An 18280-nucleotide genomic window follows, 5' to 3' on the forward strand; every position below is an offset into this window, starting at 1 on the left:
CAGGCTTCTGAATGGACACTGATATGGACATTGATTTACTGCACACTAGTCACTTATACACTGTCACTTTCAGCTACTGGTTGCAATATCAGTAACATTGCACTACTGTACCTCGCCACCAGGCTCCTGTATGGTCATTGACATAGTCACTGATCTGCAATTTTGCACTATTATGCTGTACTCCACTTAGGTTAGAATAGGTTATAGGGTTGAAATAGGTTTTATGTGCATTTAGGGTTAGTATATTATTTTATTATATGGCAACGACGGTACGAGCTTTCTGATTGGCTAATGGGGAGTCATGCCAGACGCGTATTGCCCTCCTCAGCGGTCAATACGGCTCCGTATTGCCCTCTGACGTCATCTTCAAAATGAGCGACGAGTCAGCTGCTGAGTTTTACTATCCAGATGATGCTGAAAAGATTTGTCATCGAAAGTGAGGATGAAGACTAGACTCTTTTAATCACTTGTGTCGTTATTTTGTGTTGAAATTAAACCCATTTTAGCAGAACCATGTTGTCCGCTTTCTATCAAAAGTAATGAGTTGCTAGGCAACACATGAAACACAGCGTGAGAAGACTTGAGAGCTAGCTACAATTAGCCTAGAGGTACCATTTATTTTCGTTTACAAAATGAAAAGAAGCTAAAAATGCCATATAATAAACTACTTACTAACCTGACTGTTCGGTCATGCCGGGAAATATCAAACTGAGGCTGATATGGCAAAGCCGAGGTTTGATATTTCCCGGCATGACCGAACGGTCAGGTTAGTAAGTAGTTAGTATTATACTATTGTATTATTTATTGTTATCTGTAATTTAGGAAGTTTTAGTATTAGGGTTTGGCCTGGCTGCCAGCCCAACTTCTCCCCGCCCACAAATAAATTTGGTCGGGAAGTTGGGTCTGGAGGGTCTTGTATTGGGAACAACTACATAAAACCAGGATTGGGACGGACCAATGAAATTGCCAGGGCGGGCTTTATACGATGATGGACAGATGATCAACAGTAACGTAATCAACAACGTCACAAAAGAGCCCTTGGGTTGAATTCGTTTTCAACAAACCACATATTACGTTGCTCTGATTGGTTGTAGGTCTATCCAATTGAGCGTAGAGGCATTTGTTTTACGAGTTCGGTTGAAACACGCCCCGTAGTCACAGCCCAACGGAGAGTTTTCAGACTCATATTCTGACTAGAATTATGAGTATGACAACGTCAGGCTAACTAGGGTTAGTATAGGCGATTATTTCTTGCTATCTGTATATTTAGGAAGTTTCACTTATTTAAGCTCAGCATAGATGTAAATTATGTTCTGTGTACTTATATGTTATGTTATGCCAGGTGCTTGCGTTATCTTGTCTTAAGAATTTCAGTGCCCAGTCTGACCTTGTGTTGTTCTGTGTACCTGACAAATAAAAGACTTGAACTTGAACAGTAAGCCTGACTGAACACAGAAAGGCAAAGCATGATAACGTTTATTTTATTGGCAAGTTACAGACAAACAGACAGAGGGAGAGAGAGAGAGAGAGAGAGAGAGAGAGAGAGAGAGAGAGAGAGAGACTACAGCAAATGGCTGTAGGTGGATTGTCAAGGCTGAGCAGAGGGAGAGACGGACAAAGAGAGAGAGAGAGATGGAGAGAGAGGAGGACAGGGACATGGAGGAGGAGAAGAACAACATTTCTCAGAGGAGAGAATAGTCCTGATCTTTAACTACTGATAGTTTATTATCTGTAGAAACCTGAAAGTGTTTTTGCTTCATAGTTGAAAGTAAGTAAAACATCTGAGTGGTGTGAGAGAATCATTTAAATAACCATCCAGCCAGTCAGCCAGCCAGTCAGCCAGTCAGCTAGTCAGCCAGTCAGCTAGTCAGCCAGTCAGCCAGTCAGCCATCCATCCAGTCAGCCAGTCAGCCATCCAGCCAGTCAGCTAGTCAGCCAGTCAGCCAGTCAGCCAGTCAGCCAGTCAGCCAGTCAGCCAGTCAGCTAGTCAGCCAGTCAGCTAGTCAGCCAGTCAGCCAGTCAGCCATCCATCCAGTCAGCCAGTCAGCCATCCAGCCAGTCAGCTAGTCAGCCAGTCAGCCAGTCAGCCAGTCAGCCAGCCAGCTAGTCAGCCAGTCAGCTAGTCAGCCATCCATCCAGCCAGTCAGCCAGTCAGCTAGTCAGCCAGTCAGCTAGTCAGCCAGTCAGCTAGTCAGCCATCCATCCAGCCAGTCAGCCAGTCAGCTAGTCAGCCATCCATCCAGCCAGTCAGCCAGTCAGCTAGTCAGCTAGTCAGCTAGTCAGCCATCCATCCAGCCAGTCAGCCAGTCAGCTAGTCAGCCATCCATCCAGCCAGTCAGACAGTCAGCTAGTCAGCCATCCATCCAGCCAGTCAGCCAGTCAGCTAGTCAGCCATCCATCCAGCCAGTCAGCCAGTCAGCTAGTCAGCCATCCATCCAGCCAGTCAGCCAGTCAGCTAGTCAGCCATCCATCCAGCCAGTCAGCCAGTCAGCTAGTCAGCCATCCATCCAGCCAGTCAGCTAGTCAGCTAGTCAGCCATCCATCCAGCCAGTCAGCTAGTCAGCCATCCATCCAGCCAGTCAGCCAGTCAGCTAGTCACCCAGTCAGCCATCCATCCAAAAAGTCAGCCAGTCAGTCTTCCACAGGGGCGCCGTATTGGGGGGGAAAGCTAGGACGATTCTAAGGGCCCCTGACTGACAGGGGCCCCAAAAAATAGAAAAACGAATAGAAATCGTCAAAAAATATAAATATATATTTTCTTTTTCATGGGGCCCAAAATTCCTGGCGGCGCCCCTGGTCTTCCAGTCAGTCAGCTGAAGCTAAACCAGATGATCCTGATGCTGTAACACGCTGCATGCAGCTTTGGAAACATACCTTTATAGAACTATTCATCTCCCGTAACAAGATTTAAGCGGCAGTGGTCCAGCCTGTGCTATTAATTAACCACAGAACCCAAAACACCACAAACACACACACAGAGGAAGGTGAAGAGCTTTACCATATAAAGTGCTTTGGTTTTCTGTACATACAGGTCTCACCTTTCACAACATGTTAACACAGAGACAGTGAGGAGAGAGAAGGGGGAGTGTGTTTGAGAGAGAGGGTGGGTGAGCTTGAGGAGAGATGATAAAGTGTTAGAGGAGGGGGGTTGGGAGAGAGGGAGGGGGAGGGAGGAGAGAGAGAGGGGGGGCAGGGTCACATGACATGCTGTCAGGCTGATGGAAACTGTCCTGGGGGCAGAGTGGAAAGTACAGTAGCCTAGCGTTCTGCTGCCATGGCAACGCTGCCCCGCATCGACCCCTCCATCTAGCACACACACACACACCGCCCCTCGGCATCATGGGACAGGCACACAACACCAACAATAACAATATGAAACTTTCATAATGGACAGTGCTTCTTGTTTTTCAGTTGCTTTATAAATGTAATGTTTGTAATGTTTGTCCATGTCACCAGCTCAGTCGTAAAGAGTTTAACTACAGATCAAGAGGTTGCAGGTTCAAATCCCCTGTGTACCCTGTGTAAAGCATCTGCTAAACTAACACATCTTTACTATTATTAAAGTGTCTGTTAATTGAATATTGTTATTATTCATCAACCTGAAGGTCGATGGAAGCAGGATGGTTGTTCTGCAGCGCTTCCTACTGGTCACCTCCTAGCAGGGTGGTGATTGGCTCTAGCCCTTAGTAGCAGGGTGGTGATTGGCTCTAGCCCTTAGTAGCAGGGTGGTGATTGACTCTAGCCCTTAGTAGCAGGGTGGTGATTGACTCTAGCCCTTAGTAGCAGGGTGGTAATTGGCTGTGGGCTACAATGTAAAGAGCCTGGAGTTGAGGGTGGAAATTAGACAGGTGAAGAAAAAGCAGGTTTACAGTAAAAAAACAGATGTAAGATTAGATTAAATAAACTTACACACAAATAGGTGATTCTTAGCTTAAGTGCTCGTTATGGGGTTAAGGTGAACACCAGATTTCACTCTCTTAATCGTTCCTTTGTAAAGCTTTAGTGTGTCATTGTGGCTGCATCTCCCCCACCATCCACCAGGGGGAAGACTGAGCTCACCTGTCCCCAGCACAGGAAGAGGAAGTGGAGCAGGACTGGGGGATTCTGAGTATTGCAGTTTGGCTCAGAGCCACTAAGGGCACTGTGGAGCTAGTGGAACATCACTTCCTCCAGAAAGTGGTTGGCAGTACGAAAACACATTTCCTCACATTTCCATCAATCCTCCCTTCCTCCTTTCCTTCCTCCCTCCGGAATGTCTAAACAGGGACAGGGTTCTGGGGTTATGTTCCAGTTCTTGTGCAGGTCACACCCCCACTACCCTCCCCCTCCTCCCAGTCTGTTGACAAGGTCCTCACAGCCCCTAGCAACACGGATGTTGTAGGGGGCAGGCGGTGAGTGCCGCCAAGATGGCATCTGCTGTCCGTCACACCAGGCTCCTCCCCCTCAAGGGGCGGGGTCTCCTGCTCTGACTCCTCCCCCTCCTCCTCCATCGTGGGGCTATGGGGCACCATGCTCAGGTACCACTCCCGGTTGTCCTCCAGGGTGTCCAGGAGCTCCTGGGCATCTGGGTGCACCAGGTCTGCCCACGTCTCCCACAGGGGGTGCACGATGTAGTCTATGAACCCCACCTGGAGAGAAGAAGAGAGATGTAGTCTATAAACCCCACCTGGAGAGGAGAGGAGAAGAGAGGAGAAGAGGATGACAGAGAGATGTAGTCTATAAACCCAACCTGGAGAGGAGGGGAGAAGAGAGGAGAAGAGGATGACAGAGAGATGTAGTCTATAAACCCCACCTGGAGAGGAGGGGAGAAGAGAGGAGAGGAGGATGACAGTGGGTTGAGAGAGAGGGGAAGGGAGAGAGGGAGACAGGTAGAGACACTGGGAGGGAGAGAGACAGAGGGAGAGACCGAGAGAGAGAGAAGGAGAAGTAGAGTTGACCTGGTTCTTCTCGACGGAGGCATTGTGTTTGTCACACATGGGGCTGATGTCCATGCCCCGCTCCCTCTCTCGGTCCCCCTGAAGGAAGAACTCCTGCATGATGCGCTCTGTCCAGCGGCGGTACAGCTGCAGGGGCTTGGTGGGGTTACTGAGGTCTGCACAGTGCACCATGTTCTGGAGGACCTGCACACACACATGTAGTTCAGTAGACTATCCCAGTCTGGTGAGAGAGGTGAGAGGTAGAAACCAATAAGTGATGTTTGTGTTTCTGGCTACCTGGATGCGGTCGGAGTAGTTGTCCAATAGGAGCTCTCCTGAGCTGGTCACTTTCTTGGTCTCCACCATGGTCTTCAGATCAGCCAGCAGGGTCATGTGCTTGGACATGTCTGTAGCTAAGACCTACACACACACACACACACACACACAGCACACAAACACATACATCCAGCACACACATAAACACCACACACAGCACACCAGAGAGCAGTCAGTATCTGTGTGTGTGAGAGCGTCTCACCATGTCGATGACCAGTTTGCGGAGGGACTGTCTCTGCTTCTTGGGAAGGTTCTGGAAGATGTCACAGCTGGGCTCCTGCAGCAGCCTGAAGCCCACTGCCAGGTGGTGGTTCTCCAGGACCGACGAGTCGTTATACATGAGGGCCAGCTCCGAGTCTGCACACACACACACAGTGCAAACACGCATGGATCATTTATTTTACTGGCAGATATTAGAATGAGAATAGGGGAGATTTGTGTGTGAGTGTGTGTGTATGTGTTTGTGAACTCACTGGTGTTGATGAGGAACTGGTTGGAGACTCCAGGGTGGTCAACATCATGGATGGCAGCAGCAAACAGAGCAGCCAGGATCTCTAGATCAGTAAACACACCCTGACACACACACACACACACCATATACACACACCATATACACACACACCACACACCGTATACACACACCATACACACACCATATACACACACCATATACACACACACCACACACCATATACACACACACAGGTTTAGGTGTGTATATGTCTGTGAGTATGAGTGTGTGGTGTGTGTGGTGTGTACCTCCAGTGCAGGGCTGGACAGCAGCACGTGTGTGGACTGGACCACGTCCGCAGCGTGGATGTTGTTGTGGTAGGAGGTGGAGGAATACTGCTGCTCCAGCATCAGCAGGAAGCTCAGCAGGCTGGAGGGTGGGATCTGGAACGACTTCAGCAGGCTCCTCTCCTTCACACACACACACACACACAGGGGTGAGGGAGGGGAGGAAGGAGGGGTGAGGGCAGACCTGGAGGGGTGAGGGAGGGTTGAGAGCAGACCTGGAAGATGGTCTCCATGGTGACGGTGAGGGGGCGACAGCCGGAGTACTTTGAGATCTTGAAGATGTCCACGCCCCAGCGACTAATCCCCTCCAGCTCCTGGAGGAAAGGACACGTCATCTTGGAGACCACACATGGGGCCTGTACTACGAAGATTTGGCATTAGCGAGGTAACTTCAAGTTCAACCCAGGGTTTTCTGTACTACGATGCTGGATCACTTGTTACCAGGGCAGATCGCGATGGTAACACATGCTGAACGCCTAACCTGGTCAGAAGCAGGTTAAGTTGGAGATCAGAGATCAACCGGTATAAAAGCCCCTCCCACTAACTCATTCTTGAGAATAATGGCGGCACCGTTCATAGAAGATCCTGTGGAGCTTGGTGCGCGGATTGTGAGAACTGCGCTCAGAAGAGCCAGAACATCAGAATCAGAAAGGTTTATAATCGCCATGAAAGTTTGCACAGACAAGCAATTTGTTTTGGCAGGAAGGTGCATACATTAAAGGTCACGTGACGTGAAAACTTGACTTTAGGAGGTTATTTAACATGAATGAGTTCCCCTAGCCTGCCTTTGGTCCCCCAGTGGCTAGAATTTTCGATAGGTGTGAATCAAGCCCTGGGTGTTCTTCTCTGCCTTAGAGAAAATGAAGGCTCAAACGCTCTGTTTGAAAATCTGCTGCTTGTGACGTCACAAGGAGCCAGATAATCTGTCCCGCCCATGAAAAACTGAGCTACAATCGTGCGAAGGCAAGTGCGATATCGGTTTTTCCTGGAGAGACATCATGGCTAGCAAACGAACGAAGCATAACAGTTGCTCAGTTTTTGGATGTACAAATCAAAACAACACAACAAAAAGTATTTTTTTAGTTCCTTCATCCAAGCCTCTGCACAGCCAGTATCTTTATTTTATTTTCACTTGAAATGCGCCGACACAACTTTCCAAAGTTTTGTATGTCTGCGCCAAACATTTCAGCCACTACTGTTTCCTCAACTTGAGCCAACACAAAGCTGGCCTTGCTGAAATTAAATTCTGGATCATTACTAACTCTCCTTGGTCAAGCTACAAACCTTAGACAAGTAGGCCTAAGTTAGCTAACGCTATATCATTTTGTTGCTTTACTGTATATGGTAACCCTTACAAAAAAGAAATATACTTTAAGTTTATTTTGTAAGTATACTTACTATAAAAAGTATACTATTATCATGTTACTTAAAGTATACTAGCAGTGTACTTATTTATATACTATTTTTTTACTAAGTAAACTGAATTGGCCCACTTTTTAGGTCATTTAGTACACTTTAAAGTACACTTATAGTGTATTTCAAGGTTTACTTTTGAAAACTGTAAAGTAACCTGTGTAGTGCACTTTCAGTTCATCAAGTATACTTCCTAAAGTACTTCAAAGTATACTTTGGAATACTCTAAAGTAACCTGTGTAGTGCACTTTCAGTTCACTAAGTATACTTCCTTAAGAGCCTCAAAGTATAATATGGGTAATATTTTCAAATACACTTTCAATTATTATAAGTACCTTAAAAGTAGGCTTGATAAATCTAATTTTACTATGATTTACTAGAGAATTATAATGTATAGGGGCCCCTCTGATCTTGTATCATATGGCAAGATCGGAGGCCCTCTAATACCCACACTATAGATTTTCATAATGAGCGACTGACTACACAGACATTGCATTTGTACGAATCCAGTTCTTCTGATTAAACGTAACAGTCATTTAACTCATGGTTACAATGGTAAACCAGCACAACAATGACAATTACCGCGGAACAAAACACTTCATTCTAAGCAGACACATTTAAAAAACGAAATTCATGAAGTTACATTTGTATTTTGAACATACGGCAAACTTATCAGCACATTTTAACACAATTTACCGCCTTGCATCATGGGAATTGACTAGACAATGAGCCACACTATCTTAATTATTTCACGTCGTTGTTTCGTTCTTCAGTCAGTTTGACAGTATAACCTTCAAATTCTCAAGTAGCTTTTTCGTTTTTTTCCATTAATACTCCAAGTGATAATTATTAGTATAAGAGTACTGTATAGGGCTGTTTTAGCAGTAATTAAGGTTACAGCTTCAGTAACAAAAAACGATTCAATGTGCAATGCATAATACATTTTCGTAGACATGAATAATTAGAATGAGATGACATGAAATTTAGCCTGTAATGTACTTAAAAATTATTTGGACTGTTTTTGCTGTATAATAATAGAAATCGTACATCCTACTCCAAAAGAAATGTATACCATTTTCTGTTTCTAAGCATACATCTTAAAAGTATATCTAAAGTGAACTATTTTCAAAGCATACTTAAAAGTACATCAAAAAAGTGAACTTTTTTCTTAGTATACTTCTTACAAAAGTGAACTATTTTCAAAGCATACTTAAAAGTATATCAAAAGTGAACTAAAGTGTACTATCCATATTTTAGTATAGTTACATATACTTGGTTTTTGTAAGGGAACCTAGCTTGCTATCCTGTGGCTGTAACATTAGCTCTGCTGCTGACAGCTGAGTTACTGTTGCTAATGTAAAGGTAGATGGCATCAAGTGTGTGTGTGTGAATACAAACGCTGTAACGCCAGTGTTGTACCCTTCTTTGTTATTTGGATAACCGTTATGCTGTTGGTGTTATGGCTCGCGATATCCGCCTTTCCCCTCATTGAAATTATTATGTGTGTGCACCTCTGCAAACCAGGGTGATCAGATGAGAATGGGCAAATTCGAAGCATCTTACAGCAACGGGGCTACAAGCCAGGGCTACGTTTCCCGAAAGCATCGTAAGCCCAAGTTGATCGTAGAGTCCATCGTACGATGGATCTTAGTTGTACGGGCCGTTTCCCGAAACCATCGTAGCTAAAGAGCCACTTGAAAATACTTGTAGATTAACCACAGCTCCAGACCAGTAGTGTGCCTTTGGCCGGCCCTGTGTTCATGTTATTCCTATTCACTGGTTCACTGGGGTGTCTCCCCTTACCCCTTCAGTTGTCCTTGGGTTGCTTTGACCCATTTTCTAATTATTTCCATATCAGAAATGTGGGTTTCCTTCAACCAAAACATTTCAAACCAAAATGAACAATGTGTATGGTACCGTACAATGCTCTTCACAAGTTAAATAAATGATCATTTTACTACTTTTATTGAATTCGGATGTTTCATTCACTTTTATAGAATTTTTCAAAAAGAATAAATAGGACATTGAAAGAAAGAAATTGTGAAAACCCCCACTAAAGACTCAAAAGTTTAGGGACATTCATTCAGTCATTTAGTATCTCTTCTCATATTCCAGTTTTTCTATCTCCAGCGTTGTTTTATTCAGGGCCCCTCACATTGTCTGCTGCAACCTGAAACAAAGAACATTGTCCCTTTGCAAGGCACACTTGGAGAAAGTTAAAGGTGTCCACTGGTGACTACTGTGTTTCAAGATTCCTTGCTTATACCTTGTGTCTTTGTCTTGGCCTTGAAGTGGAGGCCCTAGGCTCAGGGGGAGGAAGAAGTTCCTATTCCTGCTGAGTTTAACACCATAGCAATTTAATCAATTGAGTCATATTTGAAATGAGCACTTTTAGGACTTGTGTCTCGTGTTCAGACCACCACCATTAGCAAGTCATTACAGACACTTCAATCACAGTCACACGTTCAGACACTCTCACCATCTGTGTTGCAAGTGGTAAAACAACTCAAAAGTGTACTCCCAAAGTGCTCTCTGAGCAGGCAGACACAGTATCCTGACCATCTAGGACCTCCACTTGAGAAAGTAAATGGTATATTTGATCAATATTCAGCAACCACAGATGGCATACATACTGTCGTATGACAATTAGTTTCACTGTTACCTCTGTATGGCACAGTGGGACAACAGTGGGTGGTGGCAGCAACATCACTGTATTTCCTGTCACTGCAAAAAACAGTAATACATTTCACTCCTACAATATTCATCAATAATTGCGGAAGGAAAATGGTCTCATAGATTACTTGAGCTGCTGCCACCAGGGACTAAAGACACGCCCCCTTCCAGTCCTTCCATCAGGGGGCGACCCTGATAGCTGGAGAGGGCCAGCTCTTCAGCAGGAGTGAAGTCCTGTGGAGGAGGGCAACCCCAGTTTTCTTTGTCGAATTTTTCTTCCCTTTGAATGGAAGCAATTGTATTGTTCTACAGGCCCTTTGTACCTATACCAATATCCTACAAAAGGGACTGACTCAGGCAATTCAGCCTTGTAGGCCTACTTGTTGGCCTTAAAATATGTGCAAGTATGCCTACTGCTACTTACCATTTTGAATTATGTTTTTATATGTATTTTTTATTTGCTCCCACGATCGTTTGCCACTGCCAGGGTTGCAACTAAAATAATACAGCAACAAGTTTAATGCTATGGAATGCACACGTGTAATTATGGTCACATCCTGTGCCTGGGGCAGTGATATCCATAAGTCATGTAGCTTACGCATTTACAGCGACAGCGTCTTCTATTTTCTGCCAGCTTGGCAGCAGCGACTTCGTTGACTTTTGCCTGTTTATATGATTATATGTCTGTATTCCTGATATGTTTGTATTACAATATTTCACGCAGGAGGAGTAGACAAAGTTTGTAAGATTATTGTCCGCTCCTCCTCCATGAAATATGCGGCTCTTGTTTTGTCCATGTTTGTAATTGGACATACGGTGCAAACACCACCCTTTTATGTGAACGCGCACGTCTCTAGACTGGAAAGATCTGGGTTGAGGTAGAGAGTTGATAACCGCCGTTGTGATACCGTTTATCGTGATTGCGATTGTTACGCTTCGTGTAGCCGGGTAATTGAAAGTAATCTAGAGCATGTTGATCTTGATTCATAGTACAGGCCCCTGGTCTGATCCAGACCCTACCTGTTCTAATCCAGAACCTACCTTGGCGAGCAGGTCCTCCTGGCCGGAGCACACCCCAAAGCGAGGGAGGACAAGGCCGGGGACGAGGCTGGGGGTGAGGCTGGGGGTGAGGCTGGGAGCGAGGCTGGGAGCGAGGCTGGGGGTGAGGCTGGGAGCGAGGCTGGGTTTCTTCACCACGCTGATCTGGGACATGGGCTGCTTCTCCTCCTCGATTGGGACGTCCATGTCATGCTGCTTCTCTGTATGGCAGGAGGGGGAGAGGAGAGAGGAGAGGGGAAGGAGGGTTAGAGGAGAGGAAGGGAGGAGGGTTAGAGGAAAGAGGAGAGGAAAGGAGGAGGGAGAAAGGGAAAACCTACCCAGGAAGGTGCTGGAGATGAACTCTGACACCTGGTTTCCTGAGCGACTGGTCTCTGACAGCTGAGTTAGCTCTCTATTCAGCATCCTCTTGAACTGAAACAACAACAAAAGTCAACAACAACAATTACACAACATGATCATTGTTTGTGTCAGTTGAAGCACCGTGGTGCTCATCCTGCTCGCCGAAGTCATGGTTACTACTGCACGAAGACCGCGAAATCCGCGCGGCGTTCTCTAACTAGCGAGCTCGGACTCTGACTGTATCGGTGCTGTTTCCCGAAATACCGAAAGAGTGTCATCGGAGGACTGATCAGCTACTGATCATCACTACTTTGCGTGTGTAAACACAAGACACCACGAGTACTGTCCCACGCAACTACAGCAGCCAATCAGCTGCTTGCTGCAGCCACGGTGGGGGTGGGGGAGATCAACTGATTGGAGCATTAGGTCTGGAGTGGGCGTGGTTGAGAAGCTTGGCTGAATCAGGTTGTTTATAACCCGCGTCTTTAGTCGAAAAACTAAAGTTTGACATTGAAAATGTACGTTTTGGGCGAAAACTTGAAAAATAAAACCATGTATTCAAAGAAAAAATAAGTGTACTTATTTTTTTTTCAGGTTGAATAAAATTTCGATAACATTTTGGAATCATTTTGAATAAGTTAGTAATTTTAATTTTTCACTTTCATATTTTCACAGTTTCACATTTCATGTTTTCAGATTCAAAACTTTTTTTTACGGCTTCCATTTTTTTCTTTGTGTTTCAGTTTTTTTTTTTCGAGTTTCAGGGTTTTTTTTTCAGTTTGAGTTTTATTTTTATTTTTTTTTAACTTTTGTCCCCGATTTTGCGTAGGAGGCGTGGCTTCAACTCAGAGGTGGGAATTGTGAGTGACAGCCTAACAAAGAGGCAGAAGACTCGGCAGTCGGCTTGGCGTCCGCTCCACCAACCCAAACAAAGTTAGGGGCGGCATTTTCCGCCGAGAGGGGCAGCTTTTTCCGCATTTTGTGTTTGGCGGCCTCTGCTGGCAAAAAAAGGTATTACGATTGTGTTCGTGAGAGTTGTTCCGTTTACTGTGATGGGGGGGGGGGAGGGACGACACGCCCGGGGTGCCAAATGTGCTAGAACCGCCACTGTCTGCGTATCTATCATCTATGACACAGGTTTTCACATCTATTTTGCGTGCCATATATACGCCAAATCGGAGATCACTAATTACACGTGTGTGGTAAATATTGAGATGATAGTTGTCTCGAGTTATTAAGAGTTAAATCAGAAATCTTTTTTTTTTATCTCCACAGCCCACCCTTCCATAGCTGGCAAGAACCTGGCCTGTATCTATATTTTTTTCTTATTTAAATATAGATAAGAAAAAAAGATAGGCACACACACCAGGAAATATAAGATGTAGTCTATAGACTACATCTTATATTTCCTGTGTGTGTGCCTATCTTTTTTTCTTATCTATATTTACAAGAATGCTGCTCGTTGTTGGTGGCAAATAATAATTACTGGTTGTTATTTAAAGGTGGTTGAGGTGAACATTACCCCACAAAAACGTGTAAAAAATACATTTGGAAGATTCGATATCGTGAATCTCCGTAAAATCAGAGTCTGAAGGATGACGTATAATGGATTTCTGATTGGATATTGTTTCGTTTCACGTGATAAACTCGGCGTGTGTCCTCGGTGTTCCCCCCACACATCAGGATTTCTGATTGCAAATATTCAACACGTTGAATATTCAACATGTTGAATATTTAGGATTCGCTATTGGGGCACCTCCGACGTCCTTCCGAGCAGATTCGGTCACTCTTGACACACCTCACACCAAGGGAACATCTGATAAAATAATCTGTAGAACCGTCAAGATAATCAGGACGCTACCTAGGATTGTCGGAAGGTAGTGTGTCCCCAGCATTAGCTTCAACCCTTATGACGAATGGGGCCCTGGTCAGACACCTTATGACAGAATTATCTTGACAGAAATGTAAATCTCATGAGATTTGTTGGACAACTGTTTTATAGAAAGTAGATCATATACTTGAAGGTGCTGGGCTGCACGAGCTGACATTGTTTATGCATGCGTGCAGGGCCGGTCCTAGGGTTAGGGTGGGCATAGGGTTAGGGCTAGGATGGGCATAGGGTTAGGGTTAGGATGGGCATACGGTTAGGATGGGCATAGGGTTAGGGTTAGGATGGGCATAGGGTTAGGGTTAGGGTGGGCATAGGGTTAGGGTTAGGGTGGGCATAGGGTTAGGGTGGGCATAGGGTTAGGGTTAGGGTGGGCATAGGGTTAGGGTTAGGGTGGGCATAGGGTTAGGGTGGGCATAGGGTTAGGGTGGGCATAGGGTTAGGGTGGGCATAGGGTTAGGGTGGGCATAGGGTTAGGGTGGGCATAGGGTTATGCCACATAGGCATCCGCCTCGGGCAGCATCAAGAGGGGGTTCACCATTACAGTTTTTCAGGATAGCTAAAACCCATTTCTTGAAACACTCACCCACTTTCTCAAACTTTAAACACAAAACCTCATGTGTGTGTGAGTGTGTGTGAGTGTGTGCGTACCTTGTTGGAAGCCATCTCACTGACTGAGTGCCTGGTCTTCAGAGTCTCCAGCTGCTCCAGACACCAGTCCAGCTCATCCAGGGTCTCTACAGCCAGCTGCTGATGGGGCTCCGCTGCTGATGGGGCTCCTCCGCAACACAAACACCACATCACCGCAACATGACCACAACACCACCCCAACAAGACCACCACATCACCGCAACACGACCACAACACGACCCCAACAAGACCACCACATCACCGCAACATCACCGCAACACCACCCCAACGAGACCACCACATCACCGCAACATGACCACAACACCACCCCAACACCACCCCAACAAGACCACCACATCACCGCAACACGACCACAACACCACCCCAACACCACCCCAACAAGACCACCACATCACCGCAACACGACCACAACACCACCCCAACACCACCCCAACACCACCCCAACACCACCCCAACAAGACCACCACATCACCGCAACACGACCACAACACGACCCCAACACCACCCCAACAAGACCACCACATCACCGCAACACGACCACAACACGACCCCAACAAGACCACCACATCACCGCAACATCACCGCAACACGACCACAACACCACCCCAACACCACCCCAACAAGACCACCACATCACCGCAACACGACCACAACACCACCCCAACACCACCCCAACAAGACCACCACATCACCGCAACACGACCACAACACCACCCCAACACCACCCCAACACCACCCCAACAAGACCACCACATCACCGCAACACGACCACAACACGACCCCAACAAGACCACCACATCACCGCAACATCACCGCAACACGACCACAACACCACCCCAACAAGACCATCACATCACCGCAACATGACCACAACACCACCCCAACACCACCCCAACAAGACCACAACATCACCGCAACACGACCACAACACGACCCCAACAAGACCACCACATCACCGCAACATCACCGCAACATGACCACAACACCACCCCAACACCACCCCAACAAGACCACAACATCACCGCAACACCACCCCAACACCACCCCAACAAGACCACAACATCACCGCAACACGACCCCAACACCACCCCAACAAGACCACCACATCACCGCAACACGACCACAACACCACCCCAACACCACCCCAACAAGACCACAACATCACCGCAACATGACCACAACACGACCACAACACCACCCCAACAAGACCATTACATCACCGCAACACAACCGCAACACCACCCCAACACCACCCCAACAAGACCACAACATCACCGCAACACCACCCCAACAAGACCACCACATCACCGCAACACGACCTCAGCACCACCCCAACAAGACCACAACATCACCGCAACACCACCCCAACACCACCCCAACATTTCACAACATCACCGCAACATGACCACAACACCACCCCAACACGACCACAACACCACCCCAACACCACCACAGCACCACCCCAACAAGACCACAACATCACCGCAACACCACCCCAACATTTCACAACATCACCGCAACATGACCACAACACCACCCCACCACGACCACAACACCACCCCAACACTACCCCACCACGACCACAACACCACCCCAACACCACCCCAACACTACCCCACCACGACCACAACACCACCCCAACACTACCCCACCACGACCACAACATGACCGGAACACGAGCACAACACCAGTGCAGGCCTGTGCGAGCAACAGCTACCTGCCAGGCTGGTCTTGAACATGGAGGGAGGGTTGCTGCCTGGTGGCCTCCTGTTGACACACACATCTAGTCAGCTATATATATATATATATATATATATATATACATACATACATTTACTCAGCTATATGTAACGGAGTTAGAACCGTGAAACTCGCTCCTCAAGTATGTAACAGTTCTAGTTAGATATATGTACATACATCTACTAGTGCTGTCAAACGATTAAAATATTTAATCGCGATTAATCGCATTAATGTCATAGTTAACTCACGATTAATCATAATTTATCGCACATTTTAATCTATTCTCAATGTCCCTTGATTTCTTTTTGTCACATTATTTTTTTCAAATTTTAATGCTCTTATCAACATGGAAAAGTGGTTCGGATTGCTTCGTGCCAATATTTTTGTTATTGAAAACAACATTGCAATCGCCTGGCTTTGACGAGGGGGCGGAGAATTCGCATCAGCTGTGTGCTTGGCCATCAAGTGGTATTTCAGACTGGACGTGCTGCAATGATAGCTCAGTTTACAACGACAAAACACACAGATCACTGGTCTTGTCAATGGAACCATTTGGCAACTTTTTAAAAGTAAACTCTCCATTCAGAATCTTATTGGCATCCATTTCGGCATCTCGCACTCGCCATCCACTCAAAACGTAACGTTAGCCTACTACAAGAGAATGTCTACTATCCGTAAACGGGCTCTGCTACTACTCTTTAGCCGGCTCGCAAGCCAAACAAGTGTTTGTTTCTCTTTAGCCGGCTGTGTTTGTGGCGCGCCTGTTGTTTTGTTTCCGGTCTAGCTAGATCCGGTGTAGTGTTGTAGTTTTTCTAAAGTCGGTAATTGTTGCAACAGCATGTGAAAAAAACTACAAAGTCTGCAAGGCCAAAAAGAGCGTTAATCGCGCGATAAGAAAATTGACGCCGTTAATTTGGGTTTGCGTTAACGCCGTTAATAACGCGTTAAACTGACAGCACTAACATCTACACATCTACATATCTGTACATCTTTATCCACAACATTTAGGACAAAGGAGAAGGAGATGTAGAGAGATGAAGAGAGAGGAGAGATGAAGAGAGATGAAAAGAAAGGAACCTACTTGCTTGCAGACCGGTCCTGCTGGTCGGTTATCATTGCAAAGTTGCTCCTCACCGTCCTCAGGCTGGACAGGACCTGCAGGGGGCAGATGTTACTGTGCTGGATCACCTTAGATCTCTCTACGGGATCACCTTAGATCTCTCTACTGGATCACCCTAGATCTTTCTACTGGATCACCCTAGATCTTTCTACTGGATCACTCTAGATATCTCTACTGGATCACCCTAGATCTCTCTACTGGATCACCTTAGATCTCTCTACTGGATCACCCTAGATCTCTCTACTGGATCACCTTAGATCTTTCTACTGGATCACCCTAGATCTCTCTACTGGATCACTCTAGATCTCTCTACTGGATCACCTTAGATCTTTCTACTGGATCACCCTAGATCTCTCTACTGGATCACTCTAGATCTCTCTACTGGATCACCCTAGATCTTTCTACTGGATCACCCTAGATCTCTCTACTGGATCACCCTAGATCTCTCTACTGGATCACCTTAGATCTTTCTACTGGGTCACCCTAGATCTTTCTACTGGATCACTCTAGATCTCTCTACTGGATCACCCTAGATCTTTCTACTGGATCACCCTAGATCTCTCTACTGGATCACCCTAGATCTCTCTACTGGATCACTCTAGATCTCTCTACTGGATCACCTTAGATCTTTCTACTGGATCACCCTAGATGTCTGTACCGGATCACACTATATCTCTCCACGTCAGATGGCTGAGCGGTTAGGGAATCGGGCTATTACTTAGAAGGTTGACGGTTAAATCACCCAGGCAGATCTCTGTGAGGGAGCAGATAGATATCTGCGATCCAGAGTCTCTCACCTGGACCCGGAGACTCACCTGAGCAAACGGTGTAACAATCACCTCTTCTCCATGTCTGAAGAGGACAACAGGCAGAGTTAGAGGGGGTCGCCATTACAACAGAACCACACACACATGATATGCTGACTCTGCAGAACAGTGTGACGTGCAAGTTAAAACCTCCCTGTCTCTGTTTCTTCATCAATAAATAATACAACAACCGTAGTCTGTCAGTGGGACCAGGGATAAGGAGGAGGAGGAGATGGGGAGGAGGAGGGGGGAGGAGGAGGAGGAGGAGGGGGGAGGACGAGGAGGAGGAGGGGGGGAGGACGAGGAGGTGGAGGGGGAAGGATGAGGAGGAGGGGGGAGGACGAGGAGGAGGAGGGGGGAGGACGAGGAGGTGGAGGGGGAAGGATGAGGAGGAGGAGGGGGGAGGGGGAGGGGGAGGAGGAGGAGGGGGGAGGGGGAGGAGGAGGGGGGGAATGAGGGAAAGATGGTGGGTTGAAGGCGATCTACCCTGCTGGTATGGACCTGTGCATAAAGAAATGGGGGAGGGGGGGGCAGGAGGGGG

The 18280-nt window shown here is 46.6% G+C and overlaps 1 protein-coding gene across 1 annotated transcript; it reads right to left on the reverse strand.

Annotated features, from left to right (window-relative positions):
* Nucleotides 1-1465: 1465 nt before the first annotated feature.
* On the reverse strand, nt 1466-17785 carry LOC146272183 (3',5'-cyclic-AMP phosphodiesterase 4D-like). Its single transcript, XM_084706654.1, has 13 exons — nt 17749-17785; nt 16895-16968; nt 15791-15840; nt 14074-14201; nt 11513-11606; nt 11178-11395; nt 6266-6364; nt 6012-6173; nt 5726-5825; nt 5455-5609; nt 5214-5336; nt 4938-5120; nt 1466-4628 (listed from the first exon to the last, which is right to left on the reverse strand). The coding sequence occupies exons 2-13, from the start codon at nt 16927-16929 to the stop codon at nt 4281-4283; spliced, it is 1695 nt and encodes a 564-aa protein (XP_084562780.1). The 5' UTR covers nt 16930-16968; nt 17749-17785; the 3' UTR covers nt 1466-4280.
* Between the last annotated feature and the right edge of the window lie 495 nt (nt 17786-18280).

The sequence above is a fragment of the Hypomesus nipponensis genome, chromosome 10 (genome assembly GCF_054491055.1).
Source record: "Hypomesus nipponensis isolate SF chromosome 10, ASM5449105v1, whole genome shotgun sequence".
NCBI lineage: Eukaryota > Metazoa > Chordata > Actinopteri > Osmeriformes > Osmeridae > Hypomesus > Hypomesus nipponensis.

Bases quoted from the DNA above. Each gene is read 5' to 3' on its own strand.
- LOC146272183 (XM_084706654.1), bottom strand. From the start codon at position 16,929: ATGATAACCGACCAGCAGGACCGGTCTGCAAGCAA. The intron at 14,202-15,790 runs GTAGCTGTTGCT...TGTGTTGCGGAG, and splicing joins GTTCAAGACCAGCCTGGCAG to GAGCCCCATCAGCAGCGGAG. The intron at 5,826-6,011 runs GTACACACCACA...TGTGTGTGTCAG, and splicing joins TGTCCAGCCCTGCACTGGAG to GGTGTGTTTACTGATCTAGA.